The sequence below is a fragment of the Solanum tuberosum genome, unplaced genomic scaffold (assembly GCF_000226075.1).
Source record: "Solanum tuberosum cultivar DM 1-3 516 R44 unplaced genomic scaffold, SolTub_3.0 scf00140, whole genome shotgun sequence".
Lineage (NCBI taxonomy): Eukaryota > Viridiplantae > Streptophyta > Magnoliopsida > Solanales > Solanaceae > Solanum > Solanum tuberosum.
In genome coordinates, this window is record NW_006239064.1 from 622,404 (window position 1) to 649,011 (window position 26,608).

At 34.8% G+C, this 26,608-nt stretch overlaps 2 protein-coding genes across 4 annotated transcripts; both read right to left on the minus strand.

The window, feature by feature from the left end:
• Positions 1 to 12,136, minus strand: LOC102592355 (E3 ubiquitin-protein ligase COP1-like). Of its 3 annotated transcripts, XM_015310728.1 has the most exons (14): positions 11,440 to 11,526; positions 10,611 to 10,737; positions 8,714 to 8,791; positions 6,568 to 6,723; positions 5,854 to 6,213; positions 4,855 to 5,012; positions 4,266 to 4,331; positions 3,828 to 3,906; positions 2,424 to 2,579; positions 2,241 to 2,339; positions 1,712 to 1,816; positions 966 to 1,145; positions 706 to 816; positions 1 to 468 (listed from the first exon to the last, which is right to left on the minus strand). In XM_015310728.1, exons 3-14 carry the CDS (start codon positions 8,786 to 8,788, stop codon positions 298 to 300), a joined length of 1,716 nt encoding a protein of 571 aa, XP_015166214.1. In that variant the 5' UTR covers positions 8,789 to 8,791; positions 10,611 to 10,737; positions 11,440 to 11,526; the 3' UTR covers positions 1 to 297. The 3 variants fall into 3 exon arrangements, with proteins under 3 accessions (XP_015166214.1, XP_006351972.1, XP_015166213.1); XM_006351910.2 differs by lacking the exon at positions 10,611 to 10,737 and having other exon boundaries at positions 11,440 to 12,136; XM_015310727.1 differs by lacking the exon at positions 10,611 to 10,737 and having other exon boundaries at positions 8,714 to 8,827; positions 11,440 to 11,528.
• Positions 12,137 to 23,726: 11,590 nt separating this feature from the next.
• On the minus strand, positions 23,727 to 24,299 carry LOC102592697 (ethylene-responsive transcription factor 7-like). The gene is given in 1 exon segment (NM_001288690.1): positions 23,727 to 24,299. A coding segment is annotated over 1 exon segment (573 nt).
• Between the last annotated feature and the right edge of the window lie 2,309 nt (positions 24,300 to 26,608).

A 26,608-nucleotide genomic window follows, 5' to 3' on the forward strand; every position in this document is an offset into this window, starting at 1 on the left:
TAAACACTGGATACGAGTAAGTTTATTCCATGAAACGGTGTGTAAAACCGATGTCCTTCAGCACAATGAAAAAAAAAACCAAACTTTGCCAGTAAATCCTTCTAAATTTACCAATCCCTACAACTTGTGTTACATGTTTTAATGTATGAATACATTGACAAATATGGGGGGAACCATGCCATCTTGATGGTTGAATAGATATCTACAGAAGAAAAATTGAATGTGAAATTTCATTTCACTGTTTTCCACTATAAAATTTCAATCAAAGAACATTCTTAACTAGCAGCTTTGTTAACTTCAAGCTGCAAGGACTAGCACTTTTATAGTTCCCTGACTATTAGCAGCTAACATCGTAGGGCTATCGCTCTTCCAGCACACCGCGCTGATGAAATAAGATCCTGCATCTTCATCCGCTTCGTCTATGTCTGGGGAACCGAATCTATGCCAAGTCACGGGTTTGGAGATCGCCTATACCATCCCAAAGCATTAGTTAAAATTAAATACTATCAGCACTTAAACAAAGATTAAAAGGCCATTACACCCAAGGGTGTGGCCTAGTGGTCAATGAGGTGGATTGAGATTCATGTGAGATCTAAGGTTCAAATCTAAGTAGAGACAAAAATAATAGGTTTGTCTTAGACTTGGTGGTGGACAGAGTTACCCGGTACCAACATCACGATTATCAAAGAAAAAAGAAGTGCTTACCTTATGGTACACGAATACTTCATTTGTTTCACTGCCACATGAGAGGAATTCATTGTTCACTGAGAGACCAACAAAGTTTTTCTCATTCGTATGTCCTCTAAGCGTGCGAACCTAGAATGCACTCAAACAGTGTTAATTGTCGTGAATAATTTTTGCTTTTATCGAAGAAGATCAACGAAGAATCTCACAACCACATCAACAGGTTGGTGGCAAAAAAGTTTCCTCATCGAAGGATAGTAGAGACTTGAAAGATGTCTTACTGGCAAATTATCTTTTACATCCCACAATCGTAGAGTACTGTCTGTTGATGCTGAAGCAAGTTCATTGTTGGACAAAAATTTTACATATGAAACAGCTTTTCTATGGCCACTAAAAATGTGAACCGGCTGGCTGGTGTTCCTCAAGTCATAATAATGAATATGATGATCCGCAGAGCCAACCTACAAGAGAAAACGAGATGTACACCATGAGGATATTTTCCCTTTTCTGGGTTGAAGCACAAAGAACTGAGCTATATGAGAAATTCATGCTCTAAATAGCATCCAGAAACTTTCAAGGAACACATGATGGAGGGTCTGGAATCTTTCGGACACAAATGAAGTTATATGTCACAAGGAAGCATGGAGTCTGCATAGATAATGGAATAAACGAATGAGTATCCATGTGTAACTGCATAACGAATTTGAGAATGGCATGATCACAGAAAAAACTCATCATGGACATCAACCTAACAGCATCAGGAGATACACATGCATGGTTGAGCAATCAACATATATACATGTTCAGATATTGCATCTTAGTAGAGGATAGAATCCTATATTATCAGTCATGGTCTTTTCAGATTGCGAAAGTACAGATTATCACCCATGGGGTCGATGAGTAGAAAGGTATTTAGAGACTTGGAAGTAGAGAAGAAAAAGAGGTCACTACATCAAAATAAGGCATTGACCAGCAGTGCAGAAGTGGAAATAATAAAAGAAAGCTCTTCAAAAATTAATAAATTTACCGCTATATGAACACTAGATCCAGGATTATATTTTACACAGCATATATTTGCCTTCATGTCAATATTAAGAACACTTGCTTCCTGCTTCGTGCACCAAACTTTGACCTGCAGCAGCATAGAATGATGATACAAACGTAAGTTAGGGAAAAGATAAGTACTCAAGTTATTGGCTCAGACAGAGGAAAAGATGGTTGTATAATAAACTAGCCAGAAAGCAATAAGAATAATTTGTACCAAAACAACAAAAACTAATATGGAGGGATACTATGCCCAGAAATTTTCTTCAGTACGAAGTAATGGCCCAAAATGTAGAGACATAATAAGACACTGAAATTTTGAATCTAAGTCCAAGGTTTTTAGATAAGGCATGCTTTGATTTGTATCTTGTTATTTTGTTGTCGTATTTTCTTGCTATCATGCTTTGAATTCTTCTCTTTTCTATCGAGCCGAGGGTTTATTGGAAACAGCCTCTCTACCACAAAGGTAGGGGTAAGTTGTGTTTGACAAGTGAGAAATGATCCTCTAATACCTTACAATCATCACTGCCAGATACAAGCATTGAGGGTTCTGTGCGTGAAAAATCAACACTCCATGCCCGTTTCTCATGCTCTTCATATTCCATCACACTCTGAACACCAGAAAGGATCAGTATCAGTCGTAGGAAGATGAAAAAGTCTACAGTGAAAACTGATTAGCAGAAGTACTGATTCACCTGTCTAGTGGTCACATCCCATACAGTTACTATTCCATCATAATCACTACTAGCTATGTGGTTCTTGGTATACTTATTCCAGCTCAAGCAGCTCAGCTTAGATCGGGTAGACATTTCAACAACAGGGCAGTGTGCATCTGCAGGTTCATTTACAACCTGAAATGCAGAAGCATAACAAGCCAGATCAGAATAATGAGAGTAATATGCAAAGCAGCAAAGGAGAGCTCTGCCAGAATATTTGACTACAATTTTTTTAATTTTTTTTTTTTGAAGATGGTAACATTATATTTGACCAAAAAAATAACCAAGACAAATAGAAGGTACAATCATGGCACACTGAAAAGGTTGACAATATCCTTAAAGGGCCAATATGGGGATTGTCATTAGAAGAAGCAAAGCACTACTTAAGGTTCTTCATGTATATATTGATGGAAACAAAATTAGCTCAACAGTCTGGTGTTTTTCTCCTACATAAGTACAATATCAATGTGGTGCAGGTAACATAAAAAAATTATAAACAAATATGCACAAAACAGGAAATGTGCTATCTGCCACCAGGAACCTGCTGCCATCCAAATTTGCAGCAACACTACTCTTACAAGGAAAATATTATTCTAGAAAGAAGGTGATCGTAATTTGTTCCTTGAGGAAGGTTCCATATACACACATCACATACCATCAAGCATTATGTATACCAACAAGGTCTTGATTGTTCAAGTTGTGAATGAACTGTAGTATTTGTGAGCTCAACTGTTGGTCTCTGAGCTCCTTTAAATTTTGAGCTAGTACATTAAAGGAGCTGAGCTTGTAAAACTCAAGCTCTGCTCTTTTATATTCATGGAACAATCTATTTTTCACCAATTATTCATTTGAAAATATTTATAATGCAACAATTTGCATATTATATTCTAAATGCATTTTTCAAGTTAATAGTGCGAAAAAACTTTATCACCCCATTTAATTCCAAAATTTGTTGTTTTACTTTTATATGTTGTTAATATATACTCTAATATAATTTGAGCTTGAATTGAGGTACGAGCTCAAACTCAATTTATCAGCCCAAGTTCAACTTTCACAAAATTTATGAGTCTTGCTTTCCCCAACGAGTTTGGGATTGACGTGTAGTTATTGTTGTTGTGATTGAGCTTGCTTTCAAGCCCATTCGGAATTTGAGCCGAAGCACTCATTAGCACTGACGTTGAGTTTGAACAACTAACACTTGGATCATCTCAGCTTGTTTTTTTATGAGTAATCAAACGGTGAAAAACAATTTCAGAATAAAATAGCTTTTGCACTTTCTCATTTGCAATATCAACAGTAGAAATTGACCCATGATATGTCATTCAGTAATGTCATTGCACCCAATGTTATCAAGAGACAACCAGCTATAAATTAAAAACTCACTGAAGAGAAGTCAAAAACTTTTATACGCCGTGAAACTCCAGCAGTAGCAAACAACTCATCATCACGATCGAATTCAATGCTGCAATATGAACATATTTAAAGTTTAGTTCTTGGAATAAGGTTTGCCTACAAGAGCTAAATAAGAGAACCAAATGAATGAGATGAATCATAAAACAATTTTCTGATTTTTTTTTCTTTTCTTGTGTATCTGATTGTAATTTCAGGTCTGAGGTAATGAGAAACACAACATTTACAAGACTAATCAAAATCAGCACTCCAGCAAAGCCATATTTACACTCTGGATATGATCTATCTGCTACAACCACAACGCCGGCTCTCCTCTTTAACAGCTAATTTCCATATTTAAATCTGACACAGGGGAACCAGTAAAAGGAGAACTTTAAGGTTTCAACAATTTTATGCAAAGACCAAACTTGCCTTGAAACGATATTGGCCGAGTGAAACAGATCCCCATGCCGAAGCTCAGCAATGACTCTTAACCGACTGTTAAAGAATAAAATTAAAAATTGGTTAAAAACAGAAACAAGTGCAACAATTTAAAAGCAAGCACGTTCAGCGAATAACAGACAAAAAGTTATACCTATAACGTAACGTGAAAGTTAGACTAAAATTAAAAATTGGTTAAAAACAGAAACAAGTGCAACAATTTAAAAGCAAGCATGTTCAGCGAATAACAAGACAAAAGTTAATACCTATAACGAGTGAAAGTGCTAAAATTAAAAATTGGTTAAAAACAGAAACAAGTGCAACAATTTAAAAGCAAGCATGTTCAGCGAATAACAGACAAAAGTTATACCTATAACGAGTGAAAGTGCTAAAATTAAAAATTGGTTAAAAACAGAAACAAGTGCAACAATTTAAAAGCAAGCATGTTCAGCGAATAACAGACAAAAAGTTATACCTATAACGAGTGAAAGTGCTAAAATTAAAAATTGGTTAAAACCAGAAACAAGTGCAACAATTTAAAAGCAAGCATGTTCAGCGAATAACAGACAAAAAGTTATACCTATAACGAGTGAAAGTGCTAAGTACAGACTGAAAATCTGCTAGTCCTTCACTGTAACCTTCTCTTTGTACAACATCTGCATCCTTTTCCTCCTTAACACGAGATTTGTTCGCCAATTGACGTCTCTTTTGCAAGTAACATTCTTGGAGATCATTGAACTGTAAGCAAACATAAAAACCATTCACCAAATAGATAACAAAGAGTAGAAAGGCAGGCCAGAAAGATCACCCATAACCAACATAGGCATAAGGCAGTTCATATATCTAATTACTTGACGGAGGAATATGTACTGCTTACATCTCTCAACAAGAAAGCTTGAGAGCTGATGGAAAATAGCTTATCAAGTATCAAGAAGACTCGTGCACGATAGATTTCTTCAAAATCAGCAAATGTGATATCACCAATATGACGGGAAAAAATTGGGTAGCTGAGAATAGTTAAATGAGAACCTAGGATGTGATGAGATCATCATAGTTTGATCACCACAAAAGAAGCATTCATCAAGAAATGTGTGACCAAAAGGTAGTCATAGAATAGTCTGTTTTCTCATCAAATTTCACGGTAAGTCACGAGTCCAGTACTGGATCAATTACAAAGATCATTCTATTTCATAACCAATGAAAACACAGCAAAAAGTAAGCTGAGACTCCCTTCGTTTCATTTTACTTGATATTTGTTGACTTGACATTCCCTTTAAGAAAGTATTTATTAGGGGTTTATTTTACTAAATTATCCTTATTGATTATGCTTTGGAAATCTATCTTTGACTACTATTACTTTATATAGTTACTTAATGATAGGGGTAATATTACAACAACATACCCTGTGAGATCCAACAAGTGGGAAGGGTAATATTGGAAGAAAATAACAAATCTCTCTTGATTTGTTACAAGGGACAAGTAAAACAAAAAATATATATTTAGTATAAGGGCCAAGTGAAATGAAACACCGGGAGTAGTTAAGAAACTTGTGAAGTAACATAATGTCGCAACCACAAACCTGTGCATTGACGCGCTTCTTCCTAACCACAGCCAGACCTGATTGACTCATATGTTGTGAATTCAGTTCACTGATTGAAGTATCTTTTCTCTGTGGTCCAGGAGAGCTTATTTGAGCTTTGCTGTCCACCTTTTTGTATGTTAAGTTTCCAGTCGGTAATCCTCCAGGTGCATTTCGTGAAGTGGAGAAAAGACCACCAAAGTTCCTATCAGTTGATGAAGACCAAGGTTTTTTCCCAATAGGATCATCTGCTAGCATTCGAAGCTTCATTGAGTACCGGTCCCTAGCCCGGTATAGGTCTATTCTATGTCTCTCTACTGAATTTAAGTCCTCTTTGATGTATTGCAGATCATGTTGCACCTAATTAAATGCACAAATCAATAAACTGGCTATCAGATTGTTATTTGGAGAAAGCAAACTGCAGCTATACAAGACTTTAAAGGAGACACAATGACCCCAAGTGAAGAACCACTTGTATATAATATAATATATCTTGAAGTTATTAAGGGAGAAGGAACCAAATGGTAATAGGGTTAACCAAATAGAAGTAGGAAAGCCAGAAAAAGGCACTCAACTCACATAAGAGTGCAAAACCAAAATCTAGCATATGGCCATACCCTTTTCTACCATAGTACAATTTTTTTTTCTTTAAGATAAATCTCTGTTCTCCTTCTTGACTTTTTTTCTCTAGGTGGTATTAAAACAATTACATACCTCACTGAGTTCATCAACTTTTTGCTTCCTTAACATCTGTAAGAAGTCTAGCAGAATTTGCATATTTCGCTCTGCTTCCTCCTGTTCCAATTTCCTCTTCTTCTCTGACAACATCAACAATAGAGCATCCAGCTCCTTAATTGACACTTCACAACCCTGTCTAAGCATATAACAAGTGTCACATCTCAAGCTTCTGCACAAAACTGATACTGACAGTTGAATATTTATAGGTGTGTGATTTATTCCATACATGCCAATAGAAAGAACTGGGAAAATAGCGTTTTAGAAATGTTATGTCTGGTTCTAAGTACAGTGACATAAATGCAGAGCTCCATAATCTGATCTTTCAAGCAGTTGCACCAATCACTTTCATAGTTAAATCGAGGGCAAAAGTAAAATGAAGAGAAAAGGGACCCTTGGTTATTAAGTTAGGAAGTAAAACTGAAGGACTAAGGAATGCGTTTTTATTGGGTTTTTAACTCCTCCCAGATTGAATATGAAGCATCCTCAAGCTACCCACATTTGACCCATGGAGAAGAATCAGAACCACAAAGTAACTATATCAGAAGAAACTATTTTTACATGTCTAAATTACCATATGAAATTTTGATTCACAACTTCAAGACCACAATAGAAATGGTTTACCTTCTTTTTTTCTGTTTTTTGATTGTAGATAGTTTAACCCAATTTTTACCAATTCACTTTTAATTCTTCTTTTCGCAGAAACCTTTTTTTTTAATTAAAAATATGTATTTTCATTCATAACATGGCAACAACGGTTATATACAAGATATATGCCAAAAAGTACAGAATTTACAAAATGATATGATTATCTGGTCTCTACAAACTCCACCCATTCGTCTATACAACAAGAAAACCTTTTGCCATTCCCATAGCCCATGAACACTACAAATCAGACATCATCTCCTTCAACTGCAATTGCAATTTCTCTTTAGTCCCATTCTATTTTCACCTCGGCAAACATATCCCATCTCCAGTCATGTATCACCATACTTACTACACCCTAAACATTCCAACAAGCAATTTGTAACTTCATTAATGTCCAATTTGACAATGTCTAAAGTTCATTCCATATACTTTCCCTCTTCTTTTGTTTTTGGCACACTCCTTGAACCCTACTTCCACCTCTTTTTTCTTTTTTATTGATAAAGTCGTACCCTACTTCCACCTCTGTACAAAACGAGTAAAAAAGGGGAGACCCCACCCCACCCCACCCCTACAACCCCGTATATGGTGTACAAAAACTTGTCTTCTGTACGAAGCTTTTTTTCACCAAGTCTTCTGTATAAAGTTGACCCAATTGTCTATGTAAGTAGGACTGTCATAAGTGATCCAGTCTAGAGGGGAAAAAAATGTGCCTTCAAAAGCCATTTTTCTTCTCTTTTTGTTTTATCAAGAAAGAGGCCTATGACTCCAATCAGTCAAATTAGCCATAATAGAGTATATTCCACTTTCCTGCTACAGCTGCTTCTGTACCCAAGAAATTGTATTTCTCGAAATTCATGAAAAGAATTGGTGGACCATGGTGATTTCAACTACTAATTATACCATACCTATATGTAGACTGACATTATCACCCTACTTCAATTCAAAGATAAATCTCATCTCTGTTTCCACAAAAGAATGCCATCTACTTAAAGATTAGCCTGCCAATTGAATAAATACTAAAATGCCATCCATCATCAAGCACTAAGAAGAAGTGAGAACTACTCATAAATCACAAGCCAATACACTACAAGAATGGCCTTTGAATTCAGAAATCCGACTTTTTGACAGCTCAATAATTGAGTCAACTTAAACAAACCTAACTATATAATAAACAAATAGTTACACCCTAAACAGAATTTGGTTAACAAAATTTAATATGCTCTTTCTGAAAATATAGAGCCAAAATAAGAGATGCCAAAACTAAAACAAGAATTCAGGCACAGCTAAAAGTTAGATCAGAGTACAATAACTCAAACAACATATAAACCAGATCACCCGAATTTTCATTAAAAAAATAGCAAATTTGAACAGAGAATCCTTCAAAAAACAATCTTAAATTTAGTAGTGTCAAAACAAAAGCAAACATTGGAGCTAACGCCATCATGACTTCACCTAGAGATTGAGAAAACAGACTCACCTGTTCCAATGAATGACGAAATTGTTCAACAGGGGATGCAGTTTTTGAAATCTGACGAGCAGATGTCTTCTTCATTAGCTACAAAGGTGGTACAGAGAAACCTTTAACAATAAGCTGCATAGTGAAGTAAATCATTTCAAGATGCAACCATCTCATAATTATACAACATTAATATCTCTTAGCAACAGTTTATTAGATCGTAAAGGCATACTGATACTGGTACTTGAAAGTGAATGAAACTTAAACCTTACCAGTCAAAATAGAAAAGAAACTTGAAAATAAAATGAGAATGATTGCTAACAATTCTCAGAGAGATTTAAATGCAGAAAAAATCAACAAAGCCTATAATTGAAGTATGTGCAAAGGACATAAAGATAAAGGAACAAATAATTTGGACTCTAATGAGTACAACATTTTGAACTGATGGAAGCATATCATCCTAATCTTTATTTTGAGCATCGTGCAAACCATCTCTGAAGGACCACTTTTGTTTTCCAAGGGAGCTAACAACATATTTAACTGCTTACCACATTTTTTTCTTTCTTTCGTCTTTCTTGAGAAGTACCTTTCTTTCTTCTTACACAAAGAAAATGTTTCTTTTCTAAATTAAAGTGATGATAGAGAGGCGGAAGAAGCCCTTGATAAATATATGTATGGTAAGTTAATGTACTTATTATATGTGGCAAAGGATTACCCTAGATAAGTGTATGCTTGTGAGATGGGTGAACCCTCCTTCACATAAGTTCAAGGTTTTTATGTGTGGCACTTTAAAAGAGATCCTAGATGCTCAAATCCATTTCCAAAAGGATAGAGTGAATGAGAAATATAAGGACTATGGACCCCCTAATTGATGACTACACAATTCGAACAATTATGGATTTACCTCAAATAATAAATAATAAACCCTTAATTAGAAAAAAACTGAAATTGTCAAACTTGCATCGAAATAGAGATTTGTCCTCTAAAGAAACCAATATAACATCTTTGAAGTCAAAATTTAATTTTTCAGCAGAATCTCGTCTACCTATTAGAGAAAAATGTGCAGTATGATTAGAAGAAAAGACACAATTCACATATAACATAAAAGGAGAGCTACTAAAATGTTGTTATGTCCGTGTTGGATATCTTTCTAATGTTTTTATAAGGTAAATAATTTAATAAATAATGGAGAATCTCCAGTATACAAGTAATGTATCAAAAAGTAGAGAATCTATGTCATAATAAGTTTTTCCAACAAATGATAACCAATTTTCTATACATTTTTTTAATTAATAAATTCATATGTGTGGGAAAAGTAAGCGCCCATATACAAGAAGTCAACCAGAAAGTAACAAAATGATACTCTCTCTGTCTCGATTTATAAGGCACCGTTTTGACTTGACACAAAGTTTAAGAAAGAAAGGAAAACTTTTGAAATTTAGGGTCTAAAACAAACTTTATCTGTAACCTGGGAAGTTGATCTGGAAAACTAAATTACCTCCTAAAATCATCTGTTTCAGCTGGACTGTACTCTATGAGAAATGTTTGATTCAAGACAACCCTATGAAAAGAAAGATTCAGATGGTCAACAGATGCCATATGTGTCACAGGGAGTTAAGAGATCAACAATAACTTATTTCTACACTGTCTAGTTGCAACAAATTTTTGGAGGATGTTCTGTTCTCTTTTTGGAATTAGTTGGGTTATGCCAAACAGTACCAATGAGGCTTTTGAGACCTGGGGCAGTTGGGAAGTTGACAACTCCATCAAATCAATTTGGATAATGGTTATGGAATGAAAGAAACAATAGATGCTTTGATGGAAAATCAACTGCCAGCCACTCCCTTAACGCAAAATGTCTACTTTCTTTAGTTGGGCATATATGACCCCCATCAAATCAATTGTTAGCTCTCTGTACCTAAGATAGTGCTCCTGTAATGTAGCTAACAAGGTCTCACATTTGCTTTTTGCGGCTACAATGTAACCTTACTCTCTATTTGTATATCTCTGCATCTTCTTGATGACTTCTATGATTAAACCAATTACTTCATCAAAAAAAAAAGAAGCTTTAGACATTTGTATGGTTATAAATCATTTCAAGGGAAAATGGAAATTTTAAAGATAAATTGTTTTTGATTATAGAAAGATGACATTCTTATAGGAACAAACAAAAACTGAAAGTGTGCTACATAAATTGGGACCAACGGAGTAATAGCTTTCTACTAACAATACCCTATCTTCTATACACAAACTCAGAAAGGAACATCTTGGGTGCACCAAAAGAAAATAAGGGACAAAAGACTACTACTTAGTTGTACAAAATTTATTTCTACACCTCCTCCACTATGCCCGATATCACCAATGGTAGGCAGAACCATCTCAAAATCTCACACCAAAAGCAAGTTGTCACCTGACATTGAAGGAGGAGGTCGTCCACATCTTCACCCAAACATTTTCACATAAAACATTGGCTATATGAATAACTAATATCTGTTCCACTTTACTGAGCACATTTTCAGCCAATACTACAAAATTGTGATTGTACTATGCCCTTCAACACCATGTACTTAAGTCAGCTCAGCTATTTATATTTCAGTGCTCAACAGTCAATATGAACACTATACTAAACAACAATTACTATACTATGTTAGCTATCCATTCAACTTTACTGAGCACATTTACAATAAGTACTACAGAAAAAATCCATGACTAATTGCTAGTAAGAAACAACATTAAACTGAACAAACCTTGTCAAGAAGGAAATTGGGATAGAGTTGACTGGTAGTGAGATAATGAGAACAACAGGGGCAATCACTCTTGTTGTGAAGATGAGTAACTATGCACATATAGCAAAAACTATGTCCACAAGCTGTTAAAAATGCATCCTTTATGATCTGCATACATATAGGGCACAACAATTCCCTGTCCAACTCCCATTCTGTCACTGTCCCAACTTCTTCATCCCTTACACTACCCCCCTCCTCTTTGTCCCCCATCCTCCTCATCCCCTCCCCCTTCACTGCTGGCACCACCCCTCCAATTGAACTTTCCACCATCTTCCTCTATACTCCCAATAGCAAATTGGGTATCCTCCAAAATCAACTACCCCTCAACCCCAAACAACTTTTTAGCAAATTGGGTATTTTTCAAGAATCAACTACCCCTCAATCAAAAACAAGTTTTTGCAAATTGGGTATTTTCAAGAATCAACTTCCCTTCAACCCAAAACAAGTTTTTGACTGTTCATCAGTGGATCAAGTGTAAACTTGAAGAAATGAAAGGGGTTTATCTACCTTTTTTGCTTTATAATTTTATTACTATTTTTGGGGGAGAGGGGATTTGTGGTGGAGGAGGAACTAGGCTAAAGACCCCACGAAAAGGAAAGATTTTTGGAGAAGATGTGGAACCTGAAGTACCCACGTTTTCTCCTATCTGCACATCGTAAGCAGCCCGGGTACTGCACCAGGGCATTTAAAAAAGTTTAGCATTAACCTCCAGCTTGCACTGTGTTTCCACGAGAATCGGACCATAAGTATCTATTATTATATAGTAAGTGATTGATATCACAATTCAAACTCATGATAACAATTTTTGTCAACGAAAAATTAAATAAAATACAGAAATACTATTGTACTCATTTTTTTCTAACTTATGTTGAAATGTTTGATTGAATATGAAGTTTATAAAGAAAATGAAAATTTATATGAATATAAATAATTTTATTAAGTATAAAATGAAATAATGAAATGAAATTGTTAGTAGTATCACTTTTTAAATTGATTTAAAATGAAAAAATGCGATATATATTAAAGATGGAGAATAACATGATGGGTGCATACAAAATTTTGAAATTTTTAGGGAAAAGGCATAAATTGCCCCCTAAACTTGTATCCAAAAGTCATTTACACACTTTAACTAATGAGGCGACCTATTACACACCTTAAGTACATAAAAGTGTATTTATTTTTACACACCTTAAGTACATAAAAGTATATTTATTTCCCCCTTCCGTCACCCAACCCAGGACATTATGCCTAGAGTGAAAGCCACTCGCCTCCTAGTTAAGCCACGTAATAAAAGACCCCAATCCGATTCATTTGACCCAAACCCGTTTCTTTTCACCCAAACCCGATTCTTTTCACCCAAATCCATTTTATTTTACCCTAGTCCATTTATTTCACCCACCCGTTTCCTTTCTCTGAGAACACCAAAACCTAATTGTAAATTTCGTCTGTAAATCCTATTATTAGCTAAAGATTTCTTTGATTTTGTAGTGTTTTTTAAGCATCCTTGTAGTTTTAACCATCTAATCAAGTTTTCACTGTCATATTTAAAGAACATTGGTGTGTTGTCGATCAAGGCATTCATCGTTTGGTGGAAGCAAATCGGTGGTTACTAAGGTTTGGTGGGTACAATCGAGGCGTTCACCGTTCATAGTGTATATTTGAAAGGTGAGTCAAACATTTCTAGGGTTACTTCATAGTTCATACTTTTTAGCTTAGGGTTATTTCGTCTTTAATTTTTTTTTCAAGTTTACTGTATGTTGTCTTTCATTCACAGGATTCCCCTTTGTTGTTGTATGAATTTTGTTGTTGTATATGTTTTGTCGTTGTTGTTGAGGGTCAACTGTTAACATTATTTTTAGGTTAAAATTTCTTTTAAATTTATTACTTTGAGATTTTACCACAGTGGTATTATGAAGATTGGAAAAAAGGGATACAAGGGGAAACATATCATGGTGGAGGAGTTTATGCGTTTTTAGATGTTGATATAGATAAGTTATCTTATTTTGAATTGAGGGATTGTCTGAAAGAGTTGGGGTATGAAACTGGACAATGTGTGTTGTATATGAAACTTCCTAGAAGTACTGCTATGTTAGAAATCAAATCTGACTATGATACTACTTTAATTGCCGAGTGTTTGAGTCATGGAGATATTTTGGACTGTTTTGTGTGTCACTTTGTTGTTGATTCAGTTTTGGTCCCACCTTCATTGGAATATGAGGAAACTGGAGTAGGTGAGGGAGAATCTCAAAACAGTGGGCCTAATGCATCTTTTGATGCTGAATTAGAACCAACACATGAGGCCCAAGAAAATGCCTCAAACCCTGCCCATGCCCCTGCCAATTCAAATACATCTTTTCTTGTACACTATTTCACTACTTCAAATACTCATCCTCTTACTCATCAAACTATAACCCCTATCTATTCTTCTACTGATCCAACTCTTGACCCTATCTATTCTGATTCAATTCCTAACCCTGTACATCCTTCTAATGAACAAGATTCAGATAGAGAATCATTGAATAGGGGATTTAATGGGAGTAATGTAGATGATGAGCTAAGAAGTTTTAGGGAGGAAATGAGTAAAAGAAAGAGAAGGAAAAGGGGAGAAAGAGCTCTATTTTCTGATCATGTCAAGTTAGGAACAAAAAAAAGGGCCAGATACTGGGTATGATGAATCTACAAGTGGTAATAGAAACAACTTAGAAGGCAAGCTAGCTGGTGATGAGCCATATTATCCCTAGATGAAGCTGCCAGTTTTGAAACAGATCCAAATGTTTTCAGTGATGATGAAGAAGAGGTTCAACAAAGAGAGAGAGAGAGAGAGAGAGAGTTAAGCCAAGAAGGAGAAAGAAGGTGAATAGCGTTGTATTTGATGCATCTTCTCAGAAAATAGTGTGGGAATTGGCTCTTGTATTAGAAAGTGTTAATGAGTTTAGATCTGATGTTACCAAATATGTTGTTGCTGAACATGTTGCAATTGAAATGTATATTAATGAACCAACAAGGGTAAGGGTTAGGTGTACAGTTGGTTGTCCTTGGATTTTATTTTCTAGCTTTGATTTTAGGACAAATAATTTTGTTGTAAAGACATACAATCCAGTTCACAAATGTGATCATACTAATAGGAACAAGCTTTGTAATAGCAAGTTCTTATCTAGTCACTACAGTGTAAGGATAAAGGAACAACCTAACATTAGAATCTTTGAGTTTCAAGGGCTTATTAAAAAAGAATTGGATTTATATGTTGGAAGAACAATGTGTAAGAGAGCAAGACACAAAGTATTACATGAGTTAATGAGTGACTATGTTCTTGAGTTAGGGGGGATTTTGAACTACAAAGATGAGTTGTTAAGAACTAATTCAGGTAGTACATATGTAGTCAAGCTTCATGAGGAAACATTTGAAAATGGTAGAAAAATATTTCAAGGCTTCTACATATATTTTGATGTAATGAAGAAGTCCTTCTTGGCTAGTTGTAGGAGGTGCATTGGTTTGGATGGTTGTTTTCTAAAGGGAGTATCTAAAAGTCAATTATTGGTTGCTGTTTGTAAAGATGGGAACAATTAAATGTTGCCACTAGCTTGGTTTGTCAAACTTCTAAAGGAAGATCTTCAGTTGGGAGATGGAACAGACCTTACAATCATATCAGATATGCAAAAGGTTAGAATATTTATTAATTTTTTGATTTATTTCATGTCTTGAATGCCATTTATTTATAAATGTCTTAGTTTCTTAGTTTTATGTCTTGAATTTTCTTATAGGGTCTTGAAATTGCCATAACTGATCATTTGCCAAATGTTGAGCATAAAATGTGTGCTAGACACATCCTTGCTAACTGGTTAAAGAGATGGAGAGGTCTTGAGAGAAAGAAATATTTCTGGAGGTGTGCAAATTGAGCATAGAATGTGTGCTAGACACATCCTTGCTAACTGGTCAAAGAGATGGAGAGGTCTTGAGAGAAAGAAATGTTTCTGGAGGTGTGCAAGGTCTACTTTTGAGGCTGAGTTAAAAGATAACATTAGTTATATGAAAAGGTTGGGAAATATTATAGTTGATCACTTGTTGTATAATAATCCTGAAAGATGGAGCAAGCTTTACTTCAATTTTTACCTCAAAAATGTGATGTTATAGACAATAACATGGCTGAATGTTTCAATTCATGGATATTAGCAGCAAGGCATAAGACTATAATTACAATGCTTGAAGAAATTAGGGTAAAAATGATGAAAAGAATAGGGCAGATGAGAGAGTTTTGCAATACTTGGATCTGTGACATTTCTCCAATGGCAATGAAGGTTCTACAAGATAATACAGCTAAGTCTATGAAATGCAGCATTGAATAGAATTCAAATACAGGGTATGAGGTACTTCATGGACCATACAATGATATTCAAAGACAAATATGTAGTTGTAGAGCATGGATGTTGAAAGGCATACCATGTCCTCATGCAATAACTGTTCTTCACCATAGAAAATTGGACCCAATTAACTACATTTCTCATTGGTATAACAGAGAAACATACCTGAAGACATACAACTACTTCATTCAGCCAGTTATGAATCTGAAAATGTGGCCAGAATCACGAAACATCTCTGTGATACCACCTCTTGTTAGGAAGATGCCAGCCTGTCAAAAAAAGGAAGTAAGAGCAAGGTGAAACCAGTAAAACTGAAAAATTATCCAAAAAAGGGATTGAGATGTCATGCAGCACTTGTCATAACAAGGGTCACAATAAAATAAAGTGTCATCTTGGTGCACCTGCTTTTGGCACAAGCTTTACTATTAGACCAAGTTCAAGACATGCTGCTAGACTAAGTCCAATACCTCCTTCTGGACCAAGTTCTAGCCCAAGAGCAACACATGTTGCTGCTACACCAACATCAATACAAACTGCTGGCCCAAGAGCAACCCCTCCTGTTGCACCAACATCAACACAAACTGTTGGCCCAAGAGCAACACCTAATGCTCCAACTGAAAAAAGAAGGGGTAGAACAAGGGGTTCAACAGAAAAAGTGATATAATTTCCTTTACTTACTTCATGTATAAGTTTTAATTAAGTTCCTTTATTGAATACTTTGTTGTTTTTTTAGGGTAGTGTTGCTAGCAGAACAAAAATGGTTGGAATGGGTGTACTACACACACAAAGTGGTGCTACTATTATTAATGTAAGTTCTCTATTTCTATACTTAAATAACATTTATTATTTTTTCTTTAATCACAAATTAAGATTACTTATATTCATTTGAACAACTTGAAATGCCTAGTGAAAGATTTAGAAATGTGAAGTCTTCAGCATTTGTCACTGGAGATCTTGGGAATAAACCAATATGTTGTGTGAAATGGAAAGGAAAACAAGCTATGACCTCAAGCTAACTTAAAAAGATGAGGGGAAGAAAACAAATTGAGACTAGGTCTAAGGCTACTCATTTGAGCCAAGAGAGCTCTAATGCTCACAACATCTAATGCAATCTAACTTGTTTTGGTATATTTTTGTTGGTAATGCAATGTAGACATTATGTTTTGTTGGTTGATAGACAATGCAATGCACTTTATCCCTATTTAGGTCCCTTATATTTAAGACAATGAATTGGCAGCTGTGATTGCATTTTAATTTTTGGTGTTTGATTATGTAACTGCTTTGACAACTATTAACTTCTATTTTGAGATTAATGATTATGCAGTTATGGCTGTCTGTTTATGTAACAATATTGTTTCTCTTTTAGTTGATGATTAATGATTCCGTGTTTATGGAGGGCAATTAGTGACTATTTTAGTAGTGGCTACACAAACGTATAGTTTACACTAAATGTATAGTTTATGCCCAAATACAAAACCAAATACTCGCCAACATAAATGAGACAAATTAAGATAAGGAAAGCCTTGCAAATTTTTCATTACACAAACAAATTCAACCAACATCTTTTCATTGCACAAAATCCTTACAAGTTCAACACAATAATGCAAATTTTTGGTACAAGAAGAGATCATGGCAATTTCCTTGAATCTCCTTCTCCTTTAAGAAAAAATACTCGCAATACTAAACTTACACCTAAAATACAAGCACACAACAGAGCAATCCAAAGTTGTTTCTCCCTTTTCTTGGACTTGGCCAATTTGTTTTTCTATTTCTTTTCAACTGCTTTCATCTTCTTCAAATCATCATCAAAATTGTCCATGGTTTACTCTATCTTGTTCATATCTATTTTGCTTTCCACAGATTTGATCGACTTAGTAGCCTTGTTGATTTTCTTATCTGAAGTTTCAAATTTTCAAGAAGATTCAACACTATGTTCAAGCTCGACAATTCTTCCCAACAACTTGAGAATCACAAATTTGGATCTTGGATCAATATAATCATCCTTCCAAAGCCAAAAATCGCATGATCTAGCATTTTGTAAAAACAAAACGAATCATTCTATGGCTCTTGAAACAACAAAACAAATCATTCAACTCTTAAAAAAATAAACTTACCCCATAGTAAGGACAACCCCAATATCTTCTACCAGGATTTCTTGGGGTCCAAGAGGTCAGCAAAGGCAAAACAAATCCATGTTTGCATCGTACCTCTTCCAATTCACGATCTTCCACTTGCAAACAAAGCCTAGTCAAGCTTATTCGAGTCATTGTAGCACCTTAATAAGAATTACAACGAATCAAACAACTAAAAATTCAAAAAAATTGCGAAATAGATAGAAACAAATCAAAATGGAAAAGAGAGGAATGAATCAAAATGGAAAAGAGATGAATGAATAATAATGAAAAATGTTACCTTTGATTCAAAATAAGGAATTTTGAACTATGTTTGAATTTAGGGTTCTTGATTCAGATTTTTGGGTGAAAATTTAGGGTTCTTGTTCATTAGGGTCGGGTTATAAGAAGAGAATGGGAATATAACCGTTGGGTTGGGTTTTTTAATTAAAAAAATAAATAAAATGACTTTATTAGCGTGTTGACGCACTCAACTATGTGGAGTGAAACGCGCCCTGAGTTGGGTGACGGAAGGGAAAAATAAACACTTTTATGTACTTAAGGTGTGTAATAGGTCACCTCATTAGTTAAAGTGTGTAAATGACTTTTGGGGTATAAGTTTAGGGAGCAATTTATGCCTTTTGCCAAATTTTTACAAAAAACTTACAAACAATGTTAATTTTGTAAGTAGCTTACTTTAATAGCTCGCAAGGAATTCTTTTTTTTTTTATATATAAATAAAAAGTTAAATCATAAATTTTGTATATTGATCTATATATAGAAAATACATTCTGTATAACATTCATTACTTACGTTTCAAAAGGAAATAAGAAATGATTTGAAGAATTTGTAGTGATGTTATGAATATAACATAGGCAAAAGTACTCATTACCCCCTGAACTTGAACCTTTTTATACGGTGTACACCTAAACTAAATTTCGTTTTAATTACCCCCCCGAACTTGTTTATTCCTCCGTCGCGTACACCTTTTTCGTCCAAATGGCGTAGAAATTGACAACAATCTCTACTAGGCGCGTGAGGAAGTGATTTTATGCCACATCATAACGCTACAGCGATAAAAAAAATGTAAAATCTTCATTTTTCTTTAATATTTGGCATATTTTAAACGAAAAATAGGGTAAAATGTAAATGAAAAGTAAAGGAAACAAAGATTAACACTTACTTGGTAAGAATTTCAGACAAATTTGAAATTTAATCGACCAACTTCACGTCTAGAAAAACCCAAATCCAAAAGGAGTTCCGCGAAATCAGCCCTTATTCAAAAATAACTTTTAAACAATGAATTTTAAATTTAAGAAATTTATTTTTTGCAATATTAATTTATCCAGGTGGAAATCCACATCACCAATTTAGACAGCTGTCGCGCGCGTGTAGTCCCAACAGGAGTAGGTGGACGAAAAAGGTGTACGCGACGGAGGAATAAACAAGTTCGGGGGGTAATTAAAACGAAATTTAGTTTAGATGTACACTGTATAAAAAGCTTCAAGTTCAGAGGGGTAATGAGTACTTCTGCCTATAACATAAGAAAGATAATATTTAAATTGATATATTAAAGTGGATAATTAATGTTCAAAGAATCCCCTCCCCCTTAACCTTCTAAAAGAAGTGAACAAATAAAAGTCAAAATTATTTTTAATAGGGAAAATACATAAAAAAAAAAAAAAAAAACCTAAACTTGGTAGCACAACTTACTTTAGCACTAAAACTATACGGGTGTTTAAATACCCCCTTAACATCTTTCAAGTGAATTATATACACCCGAATAGCTGACGTGGCAAGTCGAAAAAATCATTGCGCGTAGAAAAGACTAACTGGGCCCTAATTTTTTCTTTTTAGCCAATAATCATTCTTTCCTTCATCTTCCTCGTACCCTACCACCCCCAGCTGTTAGTACCACCAACTCCTTCATCTTCCTCACACCCCACCACCCCTCCCGCCCTCAACCCCACTTGCATCACTTCTTTCTTCTTCTTGACCCCACCCCCACCTCTTTCTCTTTTTGAAACCCCCATCTTGACCCTATATCTCCTCTTTGAAACCCCATCGCGACCCTCTTTCTTTTTCTTCGGACTCGCCGCCTCAAACACCACTTGCCTCACCTTTTTCTTTTTCTTCTTCGAAGAACTCTCCAACTTCTTTCTCCTTTTTTTGAAACACCCCCATCCCACCCCTATTTTCTTTGAATCAGTAAAAGGGTGTGATGAACACGAAAAAAAAATAGAAAAGCCAATAATTTATTTTTATTTCTAAATTATTATTTATCGCAGAGTTTGAATGTAATGAACTTGAAGTTTTTTTTAACGAAAAATCTACAATTTTTTCATCTCAAATTAATTTTTCAGTCATTATTTATTGTTTTGATCATGTCTTCAAAATTAAATGTGTTTTTGTGAGATTGTGAGAATAGTTTTGAGATCTTGGATCAATCTGACTCAGTTTGTTCAATTGCAATTGTGACTGAGTTGTTTCTTTTTAACCAAAGGGGATTGTGACAATTGATGAACAAGTGCTGATTTTTTCTAAAAAAAATTGCTTTCTAAATTTGTGAATAAATAAAAAGAAAAAAAAAGAATTTAAAAAATCAAAATTTAAATAATATTCTATGTGGCACTGATGTGGCAATGATGTGGCGCTGACGTATCAATGACTTGGAGCGTGTGGAATACACTTGCCAATGTGAGATTGGTATTATAATTTTAGGGTGATATTAAATTCACTTGAAAAGAGATTAGGGGGTAAATAATTACCCGTAAAGTTAAAGTACTAAAGTAAATTTTGCTGCCAAGTTCAGAGGGGATTTTATGTATTTTCTCTTTTTAATATAATGAAATATAATGAATCGCATGCGATATGTCATATAAAATGTGCATTCAATTGTTCAACTTTATAATGATTTAAGTATGTATTTATATACCTTCAAAATTGGCGACATAAATATCGAGTGATGCCAATTAAAGGCATGCTTATTTATTATGCCTTTTATTAGATATTGTTTCACATGGAATAGTTGGAGTAGATTTTGTTTTTTTTGGAACTACACCCTCCTACATGGTTTGTTTAAATTTTGCCAAAACTATTATGGAACTAAATCACCATGATTAAACTCTAATTTCTTGTTATTTTCAATTGCTTTGCATTAGAAAAATGTGACAATTCATATCCTACATGAGATCCTACGTGTAATATGTCACGTACACGTATGTCTACTTGTTCAATTTTTATACAAGTTTAAATGTCTACTGTGCATATCCAAAGTTGGAGGACATAAATGTTAGCTAAGGCATATTTATGTATTATCAAGAAACATTGCACAACAACATGATAGATCAGACACATACTATTCGCATTCTGAGATGTTTTGGAACCCGACTAATCTTGATTCACAGTGGAAAGTCCTACTTGGAGGTGTCTCCATTTCCAAGACTCGAACTCGGGATCACCCAGCAACAACCTTTTGGGACAACCTTTCTTAGATATGGTATTGTGATTCTACACATTTTCATGAGTTCATTGAGTTGCAAGCAAACTCAATATAGTTGTTACTACTACTCACATATGACTAGCAATCACAAAGCACAAACAACATCCTGCTGGCAGACGAACTAGACAGTGGATCGGACCATATCTGAACGTATCCCAACGTTCAAATAACTGGCTATGTTGAATCAGTATTGCAAATTTTTCCCAACTCCGGAATAAGGCTAGCATCAGCATTAACGAGGATGATTTCACTTTCATAATCAAAAAGTCGTATTGAATAGCAAAGAGTTCCTGGTATAACATAAAAGAATGAAGTTGTTAATAGAGTTGAATATCAAGAAACTAGAAACGCGGCCAGAAGAGAAAGATGAACTTTTTGATAAGGTAAATGATTTCATTTATAATGGGAAAATCTCCCATATACAACCAGCATACACAAAAGCAGACATGAAATAAAGATGAATTGAAGCGTCTAAATCATGTTTTGTGTGCAATTACATCACATAGTAACCTTCGCTCCACCAAGGACTTCATCGACCTCTAACAAACTTAGACTTGCAAAGAAACCATCAGCATTTCTTAATATCATTTGGGACAGTGTTCCATGCCCTTTCTGAATATCAAAATGGAGCAAACATTTTGCCAATGCTGGGATGGAGTCGGGGTTAAGAATGTAAAGGAGCCAATTTTTACAATCGTTCAGCTGTGACGAGTCATGCAGTCACAAGACAGTTGCCACAGTCCATAGCTAAATAAACTTACCAAGTCTGCAAACGTCGAAGTTGTAGTGCTAAGCTTCATTATCTTGTCCTTGGTGGTTGATGAGACCGGAGCAGGGAAGGGGTTTGATAAATATAAAACCTTACACCTGTACAACATTTTGAACAATTCTACAATTAAGTTACCACTAATTCTCAGCTACAGATTATCTTTTCCATACACTTGTATTTCCATCACTTTTCTGCTTCTTTAGGGAGTTGGGGAGAGGAAGGTCTTTAACAACCTATCTACCTTCACAAGGTAGGAGTAAGGTCTGCGTACACCCCACCTCACCCTATCTTCACATTGGTATGCTATTGTTGTTGGAGAAAGGTCGTTCTTTTACCTTATTATCCTCCAAATTGTTCACCTTACTACATTCTCAAAGTCCATTCATGACATTTTGTGTCTTGGCAACAACTTATGTTGCCTCCCTAAATTCCAAGTTTCGATAGGAGGATAATCAGCTATGACACAGTTTGTCTATTCATAATACTCATATGTAAGAATAAAATATAAAGGTTTAATGGTCTTACTTTCTCTTGGCTGTGAAATCTTTTGGAAGCCTCCACTCCATCTTCTTCCATGCCAGTACATATCCTCCACATTCAACAGTGTTGCCAACAGCGAAACACGCAAAAGCACCAAGGTCCATTGGGGCTTTAAGCGGAAACCGCAAATAAAGCTTGGAGTTTAATGAAGAAAATATACAAATATATGTGTAGTCCAAAACCTAATATAATTATAAGCCTGAACAACGAAAATATATGGATAAATTGAAAAAAAAATACCATAAAGTGAAATATCAATTGTTTAGTATAGCCTCTTGTTAATTACACTCATTGGCAAGGGAAAATATGCCTTAAGGGGTCTTTGATGACAACGCTGAAGCACCCACTAAGCAAGACGAAGCGCTCAACATGTTTTACAGCTTGCTTCAATGCTTAAAGCGCGCCTTTGACAACACTTATTTAAATTGAGGATGAATGACTTTCAACTCATTTGATAGTCCATGATACTACTAAATACTCAAAGAAAATGCAGAGATACAACACAAAATGAAAATCTCCTATGTGATAATTTACTTATGAATGTAAACATTCTTTGTACAAAAGAAAAGGTCAAGTGTTCATTTTGCTATTTGCATCAAGCAGAAGCAGATCAGAAGACAGATAAAAATTCCATAATCAGATCCCGTGTTCATTAGTAAAGATACAATCTTTTCTAATACAGATTGCATCATGACAGAGCACACTAATCTATGCAACAACAACAACAACGAACACCCAATGTAAGGCCTGAGGAGGGTAAAGTGTATGTAGACCATACCCCTACGACTGTTTCCGATAGACCTTCGCCTCAACGAAAAAACTACACAAAGTTATGCATAACTTAAAAACACATTTGGTTATCATCATTCAGCAAATGGATACATTTTAAACAAGAAAAAAAAATCAGAATTAAACGAAAAACATAGAAAAAAAAGTTCTTTTTTTCAATCATAATCATCAAAAATTAACTAGAAACACAAAGGGGCAATGATATGAAAATCATCAGATGGAGGTGGAAAGTTCAAATCAAACGGCAGAGGATCTTTACAAAACGACGACGTCTGATCATCGCCGCCGCCAATGCAATTACCATCCACCACAGAAGACGACGAATCACAATCACTATGGCCTTCCCCCATCGGAATCCGGCGAGGAATTTCAATCCGCGGTTGCATAATTTTACACAATGCACGCGCATCACTCGATGATTCCACCGTACTACTCATACTACTCGACGCCGGCCTTGATTGTTGAAGATTTTCAAATTGATTCTCCCCATAAGGGGGCAATATTGGGAAATTAGTTTTCGCTTTAGCTCCATGAAAGGACCTTGCAGCAGTATCATAAGCTCGTGCAGCACCCTCCGCTGTATCAAATGTACCCAGCCATTTCCGAGCTTTTTTCACCGGATCCCTTATCTCAGCAGAGAATCGACCCCATGGCCGTTTACGTACACCCCTATAACGAGGTGGGTCAATCTCCGATTGTCGAAAAACTACGGATCTTGATCCATTTGTATCCGGATTTTTCCGACGGGGCATGGCCGGTAGGTGGAAATAGGAGATGGGGTCGTCGTAAACTGTAACCGGCGGCCACCAAGTTGATCGGAATTGTGTAAATTAATGTTGTTGATGATTATTTTCCATGGAGATGAAGTTGATAAGTGCAAATCCGCAATGGAGAAGAAAGGGGAAAAGAGTTCATCTTGTGATATAATTTACTATTTTTTATTTTTTTTATTTGGTTATTTTTTTTTTTTGGGATATGCTTTGCTTTATTTGGTGGATAGAGAATTATGAATAGTATCTACCAATGACCAATCAATCAAAACTTCCAAATTTCCAATCACCAATTATTTGAGTTCAATAAAAATAAAAATATAAATAAAAATAAAATTAAGTATATTTAACTTTTCTTTATTTTGAACTCCTACAAAAGAATTATTTAAAGGGAAAAGGGTATGATATACCCCTCAACTTTGTCATTTAGAATTAATATATCCCTCGTTATAAAAGTAACTCATATATACCTCTACTTATATACAAATGACTCACATATACCATTTTCCTCTAACGGAAATGGAAAAAAAAAATTAGTTTAATTTTTTTATTATTTAAAAATATATATATATAATCCCATATGGGGTATATTTAATCCTCCTCGAACATATTTTTTTTTGACATTTTTTTGGTTTCAATGACTAATTTAGATTTATTATTTTGATGGTCAAATTTATTTATATTTCACTAATATTCTTGTAAATCTTATTATAGATGACTAAATTTTTTTCTTCAAGCACAAAAATTAAATTACAATATGGACAAAAAAATAGTTTTAAATTATAATATAGCCACAAAAAATAGTTTTAAATTTTTTCTTTACACTAAGGAATGAAAGAAAAAAATAAAATAAGAATAAAAAACTCAAATAATGATAATCAAAGAAAGTCAAAAAATAAATTTAATGTATGAAAAAAATTAAAATAATACCTTAGAACTTTGCTAGAAGAATCATATATACCCCTAAGTGATTTTTTTTTTAAAAAAGTCAAAAATATAAATTTAAAACTAATTTTTTCACTTCCGTTAAATGAAGGGTATATGTGAGCACATTTTGTAACGGTAGGGGTATATGTGAGCCGTTTGTATAGCGAGCCGATAAGGGTATATATGAGTCACTTTCATAACGAGGGGCATATCAGCCCCAAATGACAAAGTTGAGGGGTATATCAGGCTCTTTTCCCTTATTTAAATTGAATCCTTTTTTTAAAGAGTTCTTGACTTCTTGCGCACCTTGACTAATTCCATGGATATTTGTCACCTTCCATCAGGAACATGTACTAGATAACTCTGTCCACCAAAGCTAAGACAGGGTTAAATTGATCGATCTTTTCTTTTACATCAACTAATTTTATGAGACCAATAACATATATCAGATAACTCTGTCTATCAAGACTAGAACAAAGTTAAATTGGATTGGTATAATCATAAAAAAAAAAACTAATTTTCAAGAAATAAAGTAGAAAAACTTGTGTTAACCTCAAGAATAACAAGGCTCGAACTGAAAATAAATTTTTATGTAAGTTATAAGTATAGCTCAGGAGATGAGATTAGATTTGCATCATCTCAAATTAAAGAAGCTTTGTGGTCTTGGTATGTGTTAGTTTGACATTTTTTGAGGAGGTCCTACATATATAAAAGAATTATATAAGTTGTATACGAAGTTCTCTAAGTGTGAGATTTGACTTGACACGATGAGATTTATGAGTCAATATTTTTGCTAAAGATAGGAGGATCATGATAAATCTAAATATAAGTCCCTTCCATCTTTTGTCCACCAAATGAACGTATGGATCTTATGCCACCAACCAAAAATAAGTAATTTTGACATTCTCAAAACACTTTTAGAACTTCACAAAGGTAACACTTTGAGCACAATTAAATCTTCTTCTTCATAGATTTTCGTGTGTCGCACACTACTTTGTATGGGGCATTTGTCTTTCAGATTACTCCAGCAACCGCTACCAGGTAACTCCATTCACCAAGGCTAGAACCTATGGGGAAGAAATCACCTAGTGTTTTGTAATGACCCTCTTGGTCATTTCTGTGTCTTGCCTTCTATGTGTCGTTTAGAGCGTTCCTGTAGCGACCCCAAGTCATTTATGACTTGCTGGGACTGACAGTTCGGTCACCTGATCGTTCGTTTGGTCTTGGTGTGAGTTTTTGTGTTTTGGAGCTTATGGACCTTGAATGATCATTTTCGATCAAAAGTTCAAGAAGATGACATCGAAATTCAATTCTGACGATTCCATCAGCTCCGGAAGGGTCATTTTAGGCTAGTAGCATGGTCG

Coding starts and splice junctions, on each gene's coding strand:
- LOC102592355 (XM_006351910.2), bottom strand. CDS start 11,748: ATGGTGGAAAGTTCAATTGGAGGGGTGGTGCCAGCAGTGAAGGGGGAG. Junction 4,332..4,854: donor AGCACTTTCACTCGTTATAG/GTATAACTTTTT, acceptor ATTCTTTAACAG/TCGGTTAAGAGTCATTGCTG. Junction 1,817..2,240: donor CTGGCAGTGATGATTGTAAG/GTATTAGAGGAT, acceptor ATGCTGCTGCAG/GTCAAAGTTTGGTGCACGAA.